Source organism: Dendronephthya gigantea, unplaced genomic scaffold (assembly GCF_004324835.1).
Source record: "Dendronephthya gigantea isolate DGI-Jeju-01 unplaced genomic scaffold, DenGig_1.0 000005F, whole genome shotgun sequence".
NCBI lineage: Eukaryota > Metazoa > Cnidaria > Anthozoa > Malacalcyonacea > Nephtheidae > Dendronephthya > Dendronephthya gigantea.
The window spans coordinates 1,325,453-1,343,374 of NW_021163015.1; the positions used below are offsets into that span (position 1 = coordinate 1,325,453).

At 36.5% G+C, this 17,922-nt stretch overlaps 2 protein-coding genes across 2 annotated transcripts; both read right to left on the reverse strand.

Moving 5' to 3' along the window:
* Positions 1 to 27: 27 nt before the first annotated feature.
* Positions 28 to 8,870, reverse strand: LOC114516144. Its single transcript, XM_028535542.1, has 13 exons — positions 8,786 to 8,870; positions 8,646 to 8,736; positions 8,129 to 8,233; positions 7,071 to 7,113; positions 6,471 to 6,800; positions 5,957 to 6,074; positions 5,231 to 5,653; positions 4,516 to 4,954; positions 3,753 to 4,083; positions 3,348 to 3,580; positions 2,674 to 3,085; positions 2,047 to 2,332; positions 28 to 1,702 (listed from the first exon to the last, which is right to left on the reverse strand). The coding sequence occupies exons 2-13, from the start codon at positions 8,673 to 8,675 to the stop codon at positions 253 to 255; spliced, it is 4,200 nt and encodes a 1,399-aa protein (XP_028391343.1). The 5' UTR covers positions 8,676 to 8,736; positions 8,786 to 8,870; the 3' UTR covers positions 28 to 252.
* A 2,378-nt stretch (positions 8,871 to 11,248) lies between these two features.
* Positions 11,249 to 17,754, reverse strand: LOC114516146 (probable helicase with zinc finger domain). Its single transcript, XM_028535544.1, has 10 exons — positions 16,977 to 17,754; positions 16,521 to 16,713; positions 15,973 to 16,089; positions 15,342 to 15,886; positions 14,434 to 14,872; positions 13,747 to 14,101; positions 13,231 to 13,463; positions 12,378 to 12,812; positions 11,988 to 12,063; positions 11,249 to 11,686 (listed from the first exon to the last, which is right to left on the reverse strand). The coding sequence occupies exons 2-10, from the start codon at positions 16,581 to 16,583 to the stop codon at positions 11,334 to 11,336; spliced, it is 2,616 nt and encodes an 871-aa protein (XP_028391345.1). The 5' UTR covers positions 16,584 to 16,713; positions 16,977 to 17,754; the 3' UTR covers positions 11,249 to 11,333.
* Between the last annotated feature and the right edge of the window lie 168 nt (positions 17,755 to 17,922).

The window sequence follows — 17,922 nt, forward strand, 5'->3', positions numbered from 1 at the left end:
TATAGGATATATTGTGACAATGCTCCAAGTGTTATTACTGTAGTAATGTACATCATTTCCATAGTCTTCAAGACAAATTAATACATGTAAAATTTGTTGTGTTTCTACACTTTCTGCTTAAATGTACATTCATTTCCCTATTTTTCGCATTTATTTTAGCACAAGCAGTCGTGTCCTGGTTGACATGCATATACTATGATTAAAAGTATTAAAATTACAATTAAGTATATATTAATTACGAATAAGCATACATTAACGAGTATTGCCACATTCACTGAAACATCCGTTATCAAAAAGATCGAGATTCTGTAAACCTTTCTTCAAGTTAAAAGCAATGAAAGATGGTAGACTTATCTCGGCCTTTGGACTTTCATCGCGGAAAATTACGAATTCCTCTTCGGAATCGTCTACGTCATCACTAGAAGAGGAATACTGATCACTACTGCCAGGTTCACTGCGATCCTCACTCGGGTCTTCACTGCGATCCTCACTCGGGTCTTCAGTGCGATCCTCACTCGGGTCTTCAGTGCGATCCTCACTCGGGTCTTCAGTGCGATCCTCACTCGGGTCTTCAGTGCGATCCTCACTCGGGTCTTCAGTGCGATCCTCACTCGGGTCTTCAGTGCGATCCTCACTCGGGTCCTCAGTGCGATCCTCACTCGGGTCTTCAGTGCGATCCTCACTCGGGTCTTCAGTGCGATCCTCGTCAGAAGTCAACGGTTCCTTTGGATGAGGAGTATCAACTTCACAGACACCGTAAGCAAACGCTTGTTTCACTTGATCGTTATCAAGAAAGCTTATAAGTGCTCCAGAGTCACCATCTTTCAAAAACGTCCCGATCATTCCTTTAATAACGATTGCATTTTTGAACAAAATTTCATCCGCGTACTTATAGGTATAACTGCAATCGACGATGTAACCTTTATGATTGTCATTTGGCGAAAAACCGACTTTCTGCACCATCACCCGATTTCCTCGTTTGCAATTAACTCTTTGATGCAGTTCTTTTGATATTCTATCCCAATCAGGATTTCCTATATCCTCAACACCACAGTCAACTTGAACATCTTTATGAACTTGTATAGACATGATATCAGATTCACTATGAAAGCAACACTTGCAAAACTGGCCTAGAGGAGTATAGTTAGCGGGGAGGCCGGCAACAATGTTTTCATTTTCATCTGCATTGTCCGTACCCCTTTCGCGATAATGATATTCTTGTCCTCTAGCAAAGTTTTCATAACCCTCCATGCATCCTTGAATATCCAGAAACTGTTCCGTATCATTAAATGCTTGTGCAAACAAAAACTCATCGGTTGCACAGCCAACATGGAAACAAGTGAGAGCATAGTGTTTATCATTCTGAGAACAGAACATGGTTAATGTTCCTGATGCTTTACCTGTATCTGATTCTTCGTCTTCAACATTATTCGCTGTTCCTAATGGATTTGGTTCGCTGGATCTATTTACAGCCAGGATGCTACCTCCCGATGTTGGATTTGATAAATACTTGAACGTTGGTTTCTTTTCAGGTTCCCGAAAAAGTTCAAAATATTTTCTGGGATCACATTTAAACTGCTTTTTAATTTCCTTTAATACTTCGGATTTCTTTTTTCCTCTTTTGACAGTTAAATAAATATGAGTGCGTGGAATTGTTTTGTTAGGACCAGTAATACCGTATGCTCCACGTAACCACGAAAATCTATTGAAGTCAAACAAACAAAGGCATTGAGAAGTCTTTCAATAATAAAAAACTGTTTTGCACATGCATAAACACCCACCTATACGTATCATTTACATTTACATGTAGGGCGTGCTAAATGAGATCGATCCCAAACCAATTCATTATGTTCTCTTACAGAACACCCTTGATAATTTAACATGAACCAATTTTTTCTCAAGAATTTTTATTGAATGCGTCTAAGAAGTATCTATGTAGCATCGGATGAGTGTGGGATATATAATTATAGATCGACTCTATATATACGAGATGTGTGAGAACGCTGCATTCTTTCAAATAATATTATAAAACGAAATTATCTGTACCTTTTAAATATTTCATGCACTTCTTCCTTTATTTTATATTCTGAATCAAGGATGGTTCTTTCCAGAAAATCTTTTCTCCCATTCTTCTTAACATTCTTTTTTTCCTTTCTGCCACTTTCAATGTTTGATTCAGAATCAAGGATTGTTTCACCCCCTTTTTTTTCAACATCTTTATTTACCATTCTGACGTGTTCATTAAAATCACGTTCTGATTCAATGACTGTTTTACCTGAGAAACTATTTTCTCCGTCGGTCTGTTTAACGCCCACTCTTGCCTTTTTGTCGTCTATGCAGACACAGAAAGATTCTATTATCTAACGAATAACAATACCAGCATAATTATCCTTATATTAGACTCCAAAAAATAGCGTTACAAATTCCAAATCATATTGCTAACCAATAATCGAGAATATTCATTGCAATATTAGAGAGAGGTCCCAGCAGCACAGGGTTAATGAAAGCTAACACAGACAACAAATTTGTTTTCTCACAGAATTCTATTGTTGACGATTAAAATCAGTATCATAATCACAATCGTATTTCATTATAATCATCGTACTCATAATGGTAATGCTTAATATGAACTCACCATAAAGATGATCAAAATCATAATCACTTATCCCTTACCTTCAAAACATTTATTTGTCACAATTTTGGTGTCTTCATCTTGAACACGCTCGTCCAATGTAAATTTACATGGAACGACAGACTCGGAACCAAAACAATTATCGTCGTCATAGACTTCACCCTGGGCGGTGTGAAAGGGGAGCACTGATACCGAATGGCGAGAACTTTGATACCCTTTAGTAAAACAAATCTCACAAAGACGACTACAAGAAGAAAACCTAGGTCTCGTCGTCGTCGAATGTGAGTTTTTATCAGGTATTCCAACGAATGTGGTGTCCTGGTCTGAAAAAGGCCTTCGGTCGTTTACAGATCGGTTGCATAGTTTGTAATAAGCAAGTAATCTTTCCAGAAGGGATCTTTTTGGACCTAATCCTCCAGCCCACATCCATTTTGAATATGTTAGTGAACCCATCTATAAACGATATTAGCAGTATTATATAGCGACCTGCCATAAATTTGAAAAATGCACCACAGTTTGGACGTAGACGTAGTTTAACTCAGTTCGTGGGGTGCAGAAAGTATTAGGTGAATAGCTTTACGCAATGCGCAAACATTTAAAAGGTTTCTGGTTAATTAAAGAGGGATAATAATTTAAGACGTTCTTGATGAATGATTGATGATGATATTTTGAATTAAAAAAACTCAACCAAAAGAAGTTTAAATTTGATATTAACCTGTTTTTGGTCCCCGTTTAAAACAACTTTTGTGTTTTCATCAGCCATCACAAGCGGGGTTAAGCACTCGGGTTCCAGGGCCTGCGCGGCTTCGTCAATTAAGATATGCTTGAAGCGCAATTTTCCATCCTGATAAAATTTCCACAACACACGAGCGGTGGCCAAAGTTGTAATGAACACGTTATTGTCACGAATGTCACAGAGTGTTAGCTCCCGTGCAACATTCGTCTTTTCTAGAAAAATTTTCAATGACAATATACCTTGCTGAATGTTTTACAACACGTGATCATGAAGGACTATGTTAAATAGATGATTTTGCCGTGGTTCGAAAGTTATAGGGAAGTAAGGAGTAGCCATTTTACTTATGGTTTGTAAGAAATTTGATTGACATGCGAACACACTTACCTTCAATATTACAATATCTGCGTAGGTTTTCAGGAATTTTAAGAGCATCTTGGAATCCTTTATACACTCTTAATGGCCGAATATTTAATTCCCGCTTCGTAAGTATCTTTGCCATCCAAGTATCAGCCGCGCTGTTTGAATGAGTGCAGATAAGAACTTTATTGCTTCTTGCTATTCTAGAAATCATCCCAAAAGCACGCATCATGATCTCACTGCCTGATGGTCCAATCGTGAGAATTGGCGGGGAAGGACTGGGGTCGAAAAGCGTCCCGATCATTTTCTGTTGCTTTGTGTGTGGTTTTCGGTCCGGATAAAAATCACAGATTAAATTCTAGGGAATTGAAAGAAAAATGTTAGTTCACGTGCTAAGGGCTGTTTGTAGACAAAATATTTAAACTGGTTTGAGCGCTACACGAAAATCGCAAGCAACAAAGTCGACTCCTGGCACGGCTCCCGTTATTTTTGATTTGTAGCTGAATAGTGAAATGCAATTTTTATATGAAGTCGTATGATAATTTCAATAACTTTGCAATTCACAAATAAAGAAACGTTATGTGCCTTTCAAAACATTTATCGAAAAGATATAGCAGACTGAATTCACAAGATAAAAATTTACATGCATTCACGAAGGAGACAGCTAGTGATCATTTAACCGTTTAATGTATAATTCCGACGAGGTTTTTGGCACGTGCATATGAGGATATAATGCTCGCAATAGCATCAGGCCTTCAGATCTTTCCAGATTTATCGCATATTGACTCACCTCGTATTTATAACAGACATCCCTTATATTTGGAAGCAGAATACTAGTCTTCCGTTTACACATATCAATTGCTTCATGCATTTCACACAATGCCAGGCGGTTGTATCTGAGCTTGAGATCAATTTGCACGATTTGATCTTTAGCAAGACCAAAGTCTTTGCATAACTCCTTATTCAATTTTATAACAACCAATTTCGAAGTCTTTGATTTAATGATACACTCGTATACTCTATCAGTTCTAAAAGACTTTCTCATTTTTGGTCGCAAGATCACTGACGTTACTGAGAGGTTTATAATATGACTAGCAACTTCGTCCATCACAGGATAATCCCATGAATGGATTTCTCCAAACAAATCACCAGTACTTGCTGCATTAGCTGTCGATTCATCGCCAGCGGAGGTATTTACTACATTCATCATGCGATCTTGTAGGTCATATCTAAATGTGTAATATCGAAGTGGCGTAATTTATTTCATTAGAAATGGATGCGCTGCGCAAGTAGGACTAGAGATTGGTAAGCCTACTTCCATCTCACTATATGCCAGGGTACAAATTCATTTCATATGTGATCAATAAACATCAACAACATCAACATATCGACAACAATCAACATCATTATTAACAACTAAGGGAATTAGATGCGACTAATCAATAAAAACATTCCGTGATTAAACTATAGGATCGCGAGCGCGTGGAAATAGAACGTTTCCTAACCTGCCAATCTGTGTCTGAATGTGTTTTTCTTCAATAAACAAGATTTTGTGCCAAGTATTGCAGTATGTTCCACGTGAGAATTCTGAACACTCTGCAGGATCAGGCAAGTCATCTGGAATGCTGTACCGTTCACACAAACCATCCAGATCCATTCCCATCAGTTCTTTACACGGAACCAATTCTATTTTGTCCACAGACCATTCAGCGATGTGACAATATCGTGTACGTGAAGAAGTCTTTTCTTCAGAAGTATCCTTGTTCACAAACGACACAGAAAGTAGATGAGCGAGAACAGTATCAATGTCAAAATTCAATGGTAACTTCTGTTCGAAATCATCAGAACCCCCTGACGAATACTGATAAAAAGATTGGCCATGTGCGACGGTACGGTTCTTTTGAGAGTAACAGTAACCATCCTCAAACCTAAAAAAGAACAAATAAACACATTTTAAAGAAGGGCATAATTGGTTACGAACCAAAATGCATGAGAAATAACATTCAACGTCAACCATCTGGTCAGAGATGATCCTCAGGCCCGCTTAATAAATCGCAGTTAGATATGTCTCTAACCTGCGACACGCTTTAACTTCATCGGTTGGAGAACGAAATTTGTCACTGGATTTTGCACCAAGCGTCTGTATAAATCTTATCACCTTGACCCTGTGCTCAGGATCGCAATAATGATACTCAAGCTCTAAGATGGATGAAAATTTTATATCACAGAACCTGCATCGTTGCTCTTCTTGTTCCATAAAGGACGACACGGTGTTCGTATCTCGACTGCTTGGTTTTTCAAGCTTCGCTGAAGCTGTGCTTGATATTTTTATTCTTCTCTTGTGCTTACCTAGAAAGGAATCGTCGTAGGAATTTTTAGGCTGTCATGGTAATTTCTAGAGCTATTTTTCACACTACATAAAGAATTTCAACTAAATATCTAAAGCTCAGCTTTATTAATCAGCTATATTATTAGTAGATTTCTTGATGCTGAATGGCTATGGAGGAGAGCAGTTTGAAAATGCACTGCATGTAATAAAAAAAAACTTTTCCATGTTTCGATTTGAGCCTTCATCGCACTTTCTCTTCTGACGAAAGCCTTGAGATTGAAATATGGACTAGTTTTTCGTCTATTTTAGGCAGTTATTGTACACCACATTTGATCCGGTGTTATTAGATGAATCTGGCACGATGCTCCCTGGTTATTTTTCGTTTCATTATAATGCAATTTGCAAAGAGAACCCACCACATAAACGATAAAGTTCCCAAACTTCCAGTTCATCTTGTCCATGTGGGAATGAACATGGCGTTTTGAAGCACCTTTTCCCTTGTTTGAAATACTTGCATTCTACATAACAGCGTGATTTTTTCCGAGGCGGCTTCCTTGGATTTGTCCACTTAGTCGTGTAGACGTTTCTATACCAAGTCACAAGTTTACTCTTGCACGAATGGCATCGCTCTGCCTCAAAGGTACGAGGTGAGTTGCATTTAGGACAGACACTTCTAAGATGTGATCCGCTTGAAAGTATGTAATCAGTATCCGTTGGCATGTCGTTGAGCAAGCGCGCTACAGAACCTTCATAAAAAGTGTAAAGTCTGTATCAAGATAATCTATCAGTAAATAATCCATACAATGCGACAAAGCACTGCAATGCGACAAAGCACAATGCGACATTTGAATTATAGTAGATGGAAATATAACTTTTATTATTTGTTAGTGTTATGGATGTGCGTATAACCGAAATTACAGGACTTTTCAGGGAAACAGTGAACTTAGGAAAGAACTGAAGCAACTATCTATATTAGAATAAACAAGCATTGTTCAGAAGTATCTGTTCAGAAGTACCTGTGATGCGATTAGATCTTTTGGGAACTTTTGTTTCAGATTTCTAATATACAAAAACAAAAAATGATCGTTTGGTACAAACGATATTATGATCTAATGATATATATTATCTCAGCCGGTTCAAATGCACCCACCCGGTAATTACGTCAGAACTTTATCGTTTCCAGTTTAGAACGTAGAAAAAATTGAATAAGGAGTTATGCAAAGAAAGCGTAAAAAAGTGAAACAGATTTAAATTTTACTCTCACGAGCTATGTGCAAAGATGTAAAACATCCTTTTTAACACATGCGTCAGAAAGATTTTTTCATTTTGACCAATAAATGTGGAAATAAGCCATAAGACAAGAATGAAGCTGAAGGGCCAAAACCTGAGCCTCTTTTTTGTGTTATGGCTTATTTCCGCATTTATTGATCAAAACGAAAATTTTTTTCTTCATCTTCGCACATAGCTCATGACAGTAAACTTGAAATCTGTTTCACTTAAGGTGGTTCTAAACTGGAAACGGTAAAGTTCTGACGTAATTACCGGAAGGGTGTATCAGTGGGGTCGACGCGACAGAACCAGCTGATCTGGGTATAAAAATCAACCAATCAGAAGAACAAATCTTCGACAAAACTGAATTATCATTTCCTTCGTTGCATATGAAGTTTTGTCGAGACGCTTTATGACGTCATGATCTCAGATCAGCTAGAAGTAGCTACGTCTATTAAAACTAGCCCAATTTCCTACCATGGCCGAAAGAGAAATGCAGCTATAAATTCCCGAACAGCATAAATTCCCTAAAATTTAGTTGCAAATTGTTGCAAAATGTTATATGTATGTATCATGCACATGTATGATATAAATTGAAATGTTTTTATAAACTGTAAAATCGTGCATTTTTCTCGATCCTTTCATTGATTGAATTCAGCATCAACCGACATCAGTATAGCAAGCTTCAGCTTCAGATTCAATCGATAAAATAATTTAGTACAAAAATTAAAACAAATTTCAATTTCCGTCACTGTTTTCAGCTGTTCTATTACCAACCCAAGTAAACGAAATAGGGATAAAATACCTTCGGATTACTTGCAATAACATCTTTTCTTTCCATTTTACCCGGAGGTAACTTTTCTAACTTTTCTTTTCTTTGCATCCTGTCAGTGCATGAAGGGGCCGAAAGCTGCAGTAGTAAAAAAAGTACAGTGTTACTTCAACCTGATAATTATACATTGTTGTTCCCTATGCTAACTTCGCAAATTTTGTATATGCATGTATTACGCGAGGAAATTATGTTTACTGCATTGGGACCCAAAAATGGTAATAAATGGAATGGTTTGGAACAGTAAAGACTTCTCATGTATTTTGCTTCTTTGTTTTGATTCAAAACGCTCCTTCTAGGGGCTACATTGTTTGAATTTGACTTTGGAAAACGAATTGTACTTTAGCAATTAGCTACAAACTTTCGTTATCAAAGTCAAGATTATAATTAATAGCAAGCGAAATGTATATAGATTCAAACATGCACTAACTATAGTCTATTGCTGTATCTAACGTGCCTCGAAAGATTTTACAATTTTACATATACGATTTACCTGTTTATATTTTCTGTTGTGTAAAGGCATATAGAGCCATGGCAAGTTTGAACCGAATTGTTAGTCCATATACACTCATGCATCAGTGCAGCTTTAACAGAATAATGTTAAGTTTGTTACAAAGTTTCGAAGCTGATTACCTTTAGTTGCACAGAATAATGAGACGGGAAGTGAATGAATCGCCCGGTGTATCCAGAACTATAAATGATGATAGTTACGCCGAATATAGATCCGCTGATAAGACATGTTTTTTAATTTATTCAGGAATATTCTGATTAAAATTGTATGGTGTTTGTCGCGACGCAGCTTATCAATTATTTAACAACTCCCTAATATAGGCAAAACACTCCTCGATGAGTCTAAGTAAGGGCCTTCGTTATACTAACTATTCTGATGAGCGACAAAGTCTCTTAGGTTGAAACGTTGAGAAGTGTTTTCTCAGTTTTAGAATATCAAGTTTAAATCAAGTATATAACTGAGCCGTAGCAGCCGAAGCAATTATAATAAAAACTAGAAGCTTATATAGATTTGACTTCTTGGTTTAACAAAAAAAAAAACCAGTTTTAGGGGGATGAATCAAAACCTTTATTCTGAAAGTAAGAAGTTTCGTCGTCGTGCACAGAAAACCATGTATCATGATTTGCATGAAGATATAGCTGGTACCAGTCGCGATATTTTCTCTTTCAAAAGAACTATCGGGGAAAGCAGAATTACCCTTTTACAAATCTGAAGTAGCCCTCTAAAAATATCTTCTATTAAGTGACGCATGCAAACTCGTGATTTAGATCGTTTAGAGCTAGAGGTCTCGCGTGTTAAAAGACAAAAACAGCAGCTACCACATAGTCATAGCTAATTGATTAAAATATTTCGTCTTAAAAATAATTTTAATACAAATGAAAGCGATAACAAATTTATTTTATTAGAACGACGTTTCGATGTCATCTTTACATCATTTTCAAGTTCAATTAAAGTTCGTATTACTTAGTGTTCGTACGTATTACGGTTATCTTATATGCTAGCGTCATGAACCGTAATACGTATTACGGTTATTTTATATGCTAGCGTCATGGACCGTAATACGTATTACGGTTATTTTATATGCTAGCGTCATGGACCGTAATACGTATTACGGTTATTTTATATGCTAGGGTCATGGACCGTAATACGAACACTAATTAAGTAATACGAACTTTAATTGAACTTGAAAATGATGTAAAGATGACATCGAAACGTCGTTTTAATCAAATAAATTTGTTATCGCTTTCATTTGTATCAAAAAATATAACGAAAGCTTTCCTTATTAAAAATAATTCTTCAGAAAATTTAATCCAAATCACAAATTTGCGACTTTAATATATGCGTCACCTGTCGCTCGTACTTTAACTGGTACTTATACTGATATTCAAATCATGTTCGTCTAGTCATAGGTCATTTCAGTAGAGTTATTTGTATATGGAGTCATCGTTCCAGGTGTTTTGCAGCTCAGTGTACAGACATAGCTACATTTCAATGATTTTATTATCAATTAGACGATCTTGTTTGGCGTGGATTCTACAATGATCTTACTATTAAAACTCAATTATACCTTTATTTCCAATCGCAATTCATAGCATTGCTCAATTGCTAAATAAAAATTTACTAATAATAAAAACAGAAAATCTTGGTTACCTGCATTGAAAACCTTCTAAGCTCTATTTAAAAAACACGTTTTTAAAGAATTCTAAATTCTTAATCTATAAAAAGAGTTAATAACTGTTCAAGGATAGACGAATTTTTCGTCTCCCTCTTTTTGTTTTATAAATTATAATATTATAAGTTAGATTAATCTTATAGACCAAAACGAAGGCAATGTGGAAAGATATAACAATGATTAAATATATTTACACATATATTTACAATAACATTTTTCAGTTATATACCTAATTTTAATAGTTATATTTTAAAATATAGCTCAGATCACAGATAGAGTAGGAAACAGATGCTACTACACAGACCCTCGTCAGCTACGCTATCTTGCGACTGACATATTTAACAGTTTTAAAGGTTGTTAAAACTCTGCAAATATGTGTGCATTATCGATTAATTACTGCCGCATTCGCAACGCAATAGCATCCTCCATCCAAAAGATTCAGATTTGGGTAAATAAAACATGGTTTACGTTTTCATCGTAATGGACGAATTTGGTTTACTGCGTCTATTTACGGTCAAGATGCAACTCCTCGATGTTGGTCATGATAAATACCTGAACGCTGGTTTCCTTTCAGGTATTTTCTGGGATCACACTGCCTCTCAATTTCCTTCAATATTTGAGTTTTTTTACAGTTTTGACAGTTAAATAAATATGTACGTTTTCTTTTATGTTATTGCTATATAAGTTTGTGTCCCAGAAAGCTTTTCCCCCTTTGCTTTTTTCGCTGTCTTTGCAAGACTAAAAATATTTTAACATAAGCAATACTAACGTAAATTAAGTAATAATAATCATCACAACTATCGCAACTATTATCATCCCTATCATTCATAATCATCATTATTATCGTCAGCATAATCATTAAAATCATCATATTCATCGTCATTATAATCATCTTTATTATTATAATCACCATAATCATTATTATAATCATCATTATTATCGTCACCATAATTATTAAAATAACCGTATTCGTAATAATAATACTTTGTATACTGATTTCATCTTTTCGATGATGACGATATAAATTCATGAGCGCTCGGGTCAAGAGGCTGGGAACGAAGACAGTAGTCCATCACCGTCTTTAGTGTGCAGCCGTGAAGACCTTTGTTTTTCTCGCAACGTTTGAGATAATCTTTCCACAAATCTCTGCACGCACCCACACTGCATAGCGACATCGGATCTCCGACGACGGCGAGCAAGGACTGGGCACGAGTCACGGCAGTGTTTAAAAAACGTGGGTCGGAAAGAAATCCAAAATCAAGTTCGGAAGGATCAGAGTTTCGTCCTTCGATCAAAGAACAAGTCCACATCGTTCTTACGGTGCTAATAAACAGCGCCTTGAATTGCTTCCCTAAATCATAAATGAACGGGTTATCAAACTAAGACGGGACAGGTCCATATGCCGACAGTTGGCAAGTTGTATTTATAGATAGAGGCGGCCAGTTGGCAACCTCGTTTACTTTATAATTATAGAATTCTTGTAGTATATAATAACAATATAAAAACACTATTAATTAGCTTCGAAAACTTACGTGCATACGTGGGTTAATTAATATATTTACTTTGTCATTTATTTTTATAACAATCAAACTAATGGAAAGAGAATTAGAGTAAATGTATATTTTTGCTTTGATAATGAAAAAATAGATTACCTTGGACATTTTCAACAGTTTCAACATCAACATAGTCAAGACCTTCCTTCGATAAAATATCCCTAATTCGTTTTACCTATAAATAAGTTTACATATATTTATTTTTATTTACAAACTTTATCAAATGTGCCTGCTGCTTATGTCTACGAAGCTCCATTCGACAGGGTACCTAATTTTATATACATGCAGTATAAAAAGATTATCTAATCATCATGTAGCTCATATATGTGTAATAGATCATGTGGTAGGTATACTGTTCTACTCAAACTCAGTATTCATCGACAAATTTGAGGAAAAAATGAAACAAAAAGCTTCAAGACCGTTTTTAGACAAATTTGCTGAGATTATAATTACCCATAAGGCCATAACAAAATCGATGTACATCATTACCTGATCAAAATATGGTGTGATAACTCCAATCTTCCTAGGCCAACCTTCTGGCCAAAGAACGTCAAGTTTTTTGACTCTTGCTACAACTTCATCCACCTCGGCGTCATTGTAGTACGCTAAACCTCCTTCAACTTTTCTATCCACACCCTGTGCGGTGTAAAACGAGAGAACTGGTACGACTTCGTGCGTGCTCTGGTCGCCCCTGGCAACCAACATGCCACCGTAAAAGTTATAAGATGGAAACTCGAGTATCTTTGCATGGGAGCGATAGTTTTCACTGAGCAACACTACATAAGGTATTCCATCAAAGTTTCTATCACGCTCGTTTGAAGTTTGTTTGCATTGTTCGTAATGTGCGAATAATCTTTCGAGAAGAGATATTCTTGGACCAAACCTTTTAGTCCATATCGATTTTGAATAAACTCGTGGACCCATCTAACAAATGAAATGAAGTAAAACGCAAGTGAAAAAGAGTATTGCATGGATCTGACAAAACTGGAGTTTCTATAGCACTGCGAAAAACACCAGTGAAAGATCGCCAATATTAACTGCTGAACTTTCCGTGTTCGAAAAAATATCCTAAGATGCCTAATAATATATTGTTACAATGCATTTGGCACGTATAAAGTTCGATGTTTTAAAAGGTACATATATTTTGAATTCGTAGACTTCCCTATGAACAGATGTGAGACCATCAATGTTAAAATCTATTCAGCAACAGTAGTTGCATGTTAAGCCATCAAAAAACATATTACTACAATTACTCATTCATTTTATACAGCACATTTCATTTACATTTTTCATCTTGTTCACTGAGTGAATTTTCTATTCATTACGATATTTTTTGGATTACCTGTTTGTGATCTCCTGCCAAGACTATCTTTGTTTTCCCATCAGCCATTGCAAGCGGGGCAAGGCACTCGGGTTCGAGAGCTTGGGTCACCTGGTCAACTAATATATGCGTAAAACGCAATTCATTGTTTTGACAGAACTTCCACAACACACGTGCAACCGAAAGAGTCGTAATGATAACGTTGTTATCGTGAATATCATTTGCTGTTAGCTCCCGCGTATCGTTGCTCTCCTCTAAAAAAAAATCCACGAGTTACACTCTTCACAAATACTCAGGTCGTTTACTGCAACTGATCTAATGTTTCGACATGAAGACTGTAACATGAATGGAACAATGGCATGTATGACATATAACTGCAGTGTTTTGAGAAACATTTATACATATTGCTAGGAATCATACATAGGTTACAATTGAAAGGGCACATGAACTATATTAATATCCATAACATATTAGATACCGCCAAACAAGGAGAACTTTACAAAAGATTCGCTCGTATTTTGCTCAACCCATCATTACCTTTAATGTTACAATATTTCCGTAGTTTTTCAGGAACATCCATAACATTCCGAGAAAGATTGAGCACTCGCAGGGGTCGAATACTCAAAGATGTTTTTTGATCTTGTATTTTTTTATCCAAATGCCCCAGATGGATGTCGGCTGCGGTGTTTGAATGGGTGCAAATGAGGACTTTGTTGCTTTCTGATTGGCTAAGGATTGCCACACAAGCGAGGCTAAGGGTGAATGTTTTTCCTGTGCCAAACGGTCCAATCACGAGAATTGGCGGAGTGGGATTGGGATCGAGGATCATCGCAATCGCCTCGTGTTGGTTTGTGTTTGGTTTTTGGTCCAGATACCAGTCAGGGATTGATTTCTAATTGAAAATTGAAACAAATTGTCTCAATTTATAATCCATATCAGAAAGTGCCTTAAAACGTATCTAAACAAGTTGTCATGTGCTATGCTTTTTCAGCAGCTTCAAGTTCATTAAACAAATTCCTAATTCAATAAATATTTTGGTAAACATATAGAAAATAAAGACTTTAGTAATAATCAATAAAGACTTTAGTAAACATATACTTTCAACGCGCGCATTAGAAGTCGTGGAAATAAACGACACGGCTATAAATCTTTAGGTTTTCTACTAAATATTGTATATGCTATATATGAACAAAAGAAAAAAGTATAAATCGAGTCGTTACTCACCTTAAACTTATACGACACATTCTTTACATTTGGAAGCAGAATGTCAGTTTTGTGTTTACACATATCAACTGCTTCATGCATTTCACACAGCGGAAGACGGTTGTATCTAAATTTAAGATCGATTTCGACCTTTTGATCTTTAGTAAGACTAAAATCTTTGCATAACTCCTTATTCAATTGTATAACAACAGATTTGGACGTCTTTGATTTGATTATACATTCGTATACTTTCTTTCTGGAAGACTTTCTCTTTTTTGGTCGCAAGATCACTGACGTTACTGAGCGGTTAATAATATGACCGGCAACTTCGTCCATAATCAGGTGATCAGATAGAACGATTTCTCCAAACAATTCACCAGAAACTGCATTAGCGAATGATCTTTCTTTGGTTAATTTGGAGTATTTTACTACCTTCATCACACCATCTTGTATATCATATCTATAAAATAGTTGTTTCGTTGAAATTAGACGTATTCCCCCGGAACATATTTAAATACAGTCATCAAACAACTATAGAACTCTCGAATACCAGAATTGAGGTCTAATGTCGCCTACATCAACAGCATTGTCACCAACATGCGTCACTGTCGACAACATCAACATCGATAACATCATCATCATTACAACGGCATCATCGACATTGATCAATAACATCATCAACAATGACATCATCATTATCATCATCAACAACATTATCAACAACATTATCAACATTAACAACAACATTATCAATGATAACATTATCAATAATAACATCATCACCAACAACATTATCAATAATAACAACATCATCACCAACAACATTATCGTTAATAACATCATCAACATAAACAACATCGTCACAATATCAGAATTGCCAACACTGCACCAATACTCATCATCATAATTGAAACAGAACACTACTTTACCTTGAGACCTCTGTCTGAATGTGTTGTTCTTCAATAAACAAGATTTTATGCCAAGTATTGCAGTATGTTTCACGTGACAAATCTGAACACTCTGATGGAACAGGCAAGTCATCTGGAATGCTGTACCGTTCACACAAACCATTCAGATCCATTCCCATCAGTTCTTTACACCGAACCAATTCCATTTTGTCCACAGACCATTCAGCGATGCGACAATATCTTGTACGTGAAGAAGTCTCTTCTTTAGAAGAATCTTTGCTCACAACCGACACAATAAGTGAATAAACGAGTACATCATCACTGCCAAAACCAAATACTAACTTCTGTTCGAAATCACCAAAAACCCCGGACGCGAATTGAACACGAAATTGTACCGCCGACTCATTTTCAGCTACGCTTTCAACAAAATCCTCCTCAACAAAACGAGCATTATGCCAGTCTGGTGGTTGCTTTTGCCTCCCACTACTACGGCACAGGAGTTTGAATTTGTCTAAATGGGTCTCCAATAAGAAGGCGACTTCGCTAAGCAGTAGTTGATATTTTCTCTAAATTGTGAATAATCAAGTAAGTTACATAATTTATGTAAGATGCCTGCGTAATGAAGCAGTTTGCAAACCAAGCATGAACTTACCTGAATACGAACTTCAAATATCCACGTATGTTCGACCTGACCACCATCTATTTTAACTAGTTTCAATTGCCTCTCTGAACTACAGGTCAATGTCACACCAAGGAGATTTTGTTTGAGCTAAATAAAAAACACCAAGGTCGACAATGTACTTTGTTATATAGGTGCTGTGTATTTTAAATGTGATTGGTTCATTCGTAGTCACATGACTTTAAATAAATGCAATGTTTCCCGCCAGGGAAACAAGTGAAAAATTGTTGCCCGCATATTATCATAACAAAGTTTTTTGAAATGAAATTGTCGTGTAACATGTATGTTTTTGTTCCTATATAACAAAACACTTAATGTTTGCTACACCTCGGGAAATAGTGAGTTTTGTTTTCCCTCGAGTCTCAACGTTTCCCTCGACTTCGTCTCGGGAAACATTCAGACTCTTGGAAAAACAAAACTCACTATTTCCCTCGGGAGCATACATTAAGTGTATATTATGTAGAAACTGGGAATGGGCGTTTCTGGCGTAAATCTCAATAATTTAAAAGCTTTTCACTAACCACTTGACATAAACCTTCCTGTTTGACTCTACGCCGGACCTTTTCTCCAAAACTTTCTGCCATGGACTGTTTCTCTTCAAGGTGTGTAATATCGTGAGTTTGTTTGCGATATAAAGCTTTCCAATAATCGCACTCTCCCTGGCCGTGTGCAAAAGTACACTTCTTCTTTAGGTAACAATAACCTTCCTCAAACCTAGTAAAGAAAAACGGACTTTTGTAGATAGGGCAAATATTTCTGGGGAAAGAAAGAACATAGTTTAGAACTTTTTAAGGAACTTTTCAATAATAAATACAAACACATTTAGGAGTTAAAGAACCGAATCAACTTGTGGAAATAATTTTAGTAAATTAACCGTTTTTAAAGGAATCTCCAATCAAAATTTTAAAAGCTTATTGTAGAAACCCAGTGCCTTTCTGCAAAACATGAATTCAGTTTGAAGGAAGAACATTTCTTACCTGCGACACACTTTATACCGGCCGTTGTTAACTCCATCAGGTGGGGGACGAAATTTTTCACTGGATTTTGCATGACGTTCCCCTTTTCTCTTGTTGCTTAAGACCCTCCCCCAAGAGATCGTTTCCTCTTTAGATTTTTTGGACGTGGTTACCGTCGTCCAACCATCCTCTTCAATTCCATCACCTTCAGTTTCTTCACGATTTGGGTCAGAATCCGTCGTACAGGCGTCTACTTCATTATAAAGCAATGTTGATGGTGTAGATAGAGCTTGGACCGAGTCTTGACTTGATCCGTACGCGGTATCTTGGGAAAGGACGGATGAAGATTCTGAATCAATATCGTCAAGATTATCTTTAGCGGTCGGCGTGTCGTTTGAGTTTAGAGCTACAAAGCGGTTTGATAATAATGGCAAAGCATCGAATGAGCTCAAATTTTCTGTTTTAGAGCGAGGACCTGTACTAGTAGAGTTTGAAAGCGTGCATTCTTTGGATTTTTGCAAAGGTGAAATGGTAGCGTCGTCTATCTCTCGTAATTGGTTTTCGGCCAAATGAGAGGTTGTGTTTGTCTTTGATGTGCGTGTCTCTGTTGTGCGTGTCGTGACTGCGCGTGTATCTGTTTTGCGTGTCGTTGCTGATGGTGTCTTCGTTGTGCGTGTCTCTTCTGTGCGTGACACTGTTGTTGTATGCGTGTTTTCTGTACGTGTTTCTCTTTCATTTCGTAGCTTGACGCCTACAACAGTGTAAGAATGAAGCGCCCTTTTTATGAAGTGAGAAACGGAGTCAAATCAGAACTATTCTACGTGATCGTAATTATCGCTACTCTGGTTTTAACAAATGAAAGTAATCACCACACAAAGATTAACTTTCACGACCCTAACTTCAATTATTCTAGGTGATGTACGTAATATATTTTTAAAAATGATGTTAATATAAACAGGACCACACA

Coding starts and splice junctions, on each gene's coding strand:
- LOC114516144 (XM_028535542.1), bottom strand. CDS start 8,675: ATGCCTTTACACAACAGAAAATATAAACAG. Junction 6,075..6,470: donor GGAACTTTATCGTTTATGTG/GTGGGTTCTCTT, acceptor ATTCCTTTCTAG/GTAAGCACAAGAGAAGAATA. Junction 3,086..3,347: donor TAAACGGGGACCAAAAACAG/GTTAATATCAAA, acceptor TATCGTTTATAG/ATGGGTTCACTAACATATTC.
- LOC114516146 (XM_028535544.1), bottom strand. CDS start 16,583: ATGGCAGAAAGTTTTGGAGAAAAGGTCCGGCGTAGAGTCAAACAGGAA. Junction 15,887..15,972: donor TATTTGAAGTTCGTATTCAG/GTAAGTTCATGC, acceptor TTCACAATTTAG/AGAAAATATCAACTACTGCT. Junction 13,464..13,746: donor GAAATATTGTAACATTAAAG/GTAATGATGGGT, acceptor ATTTTTTTTTAG/AGGAGAGCAACGATACGCGG.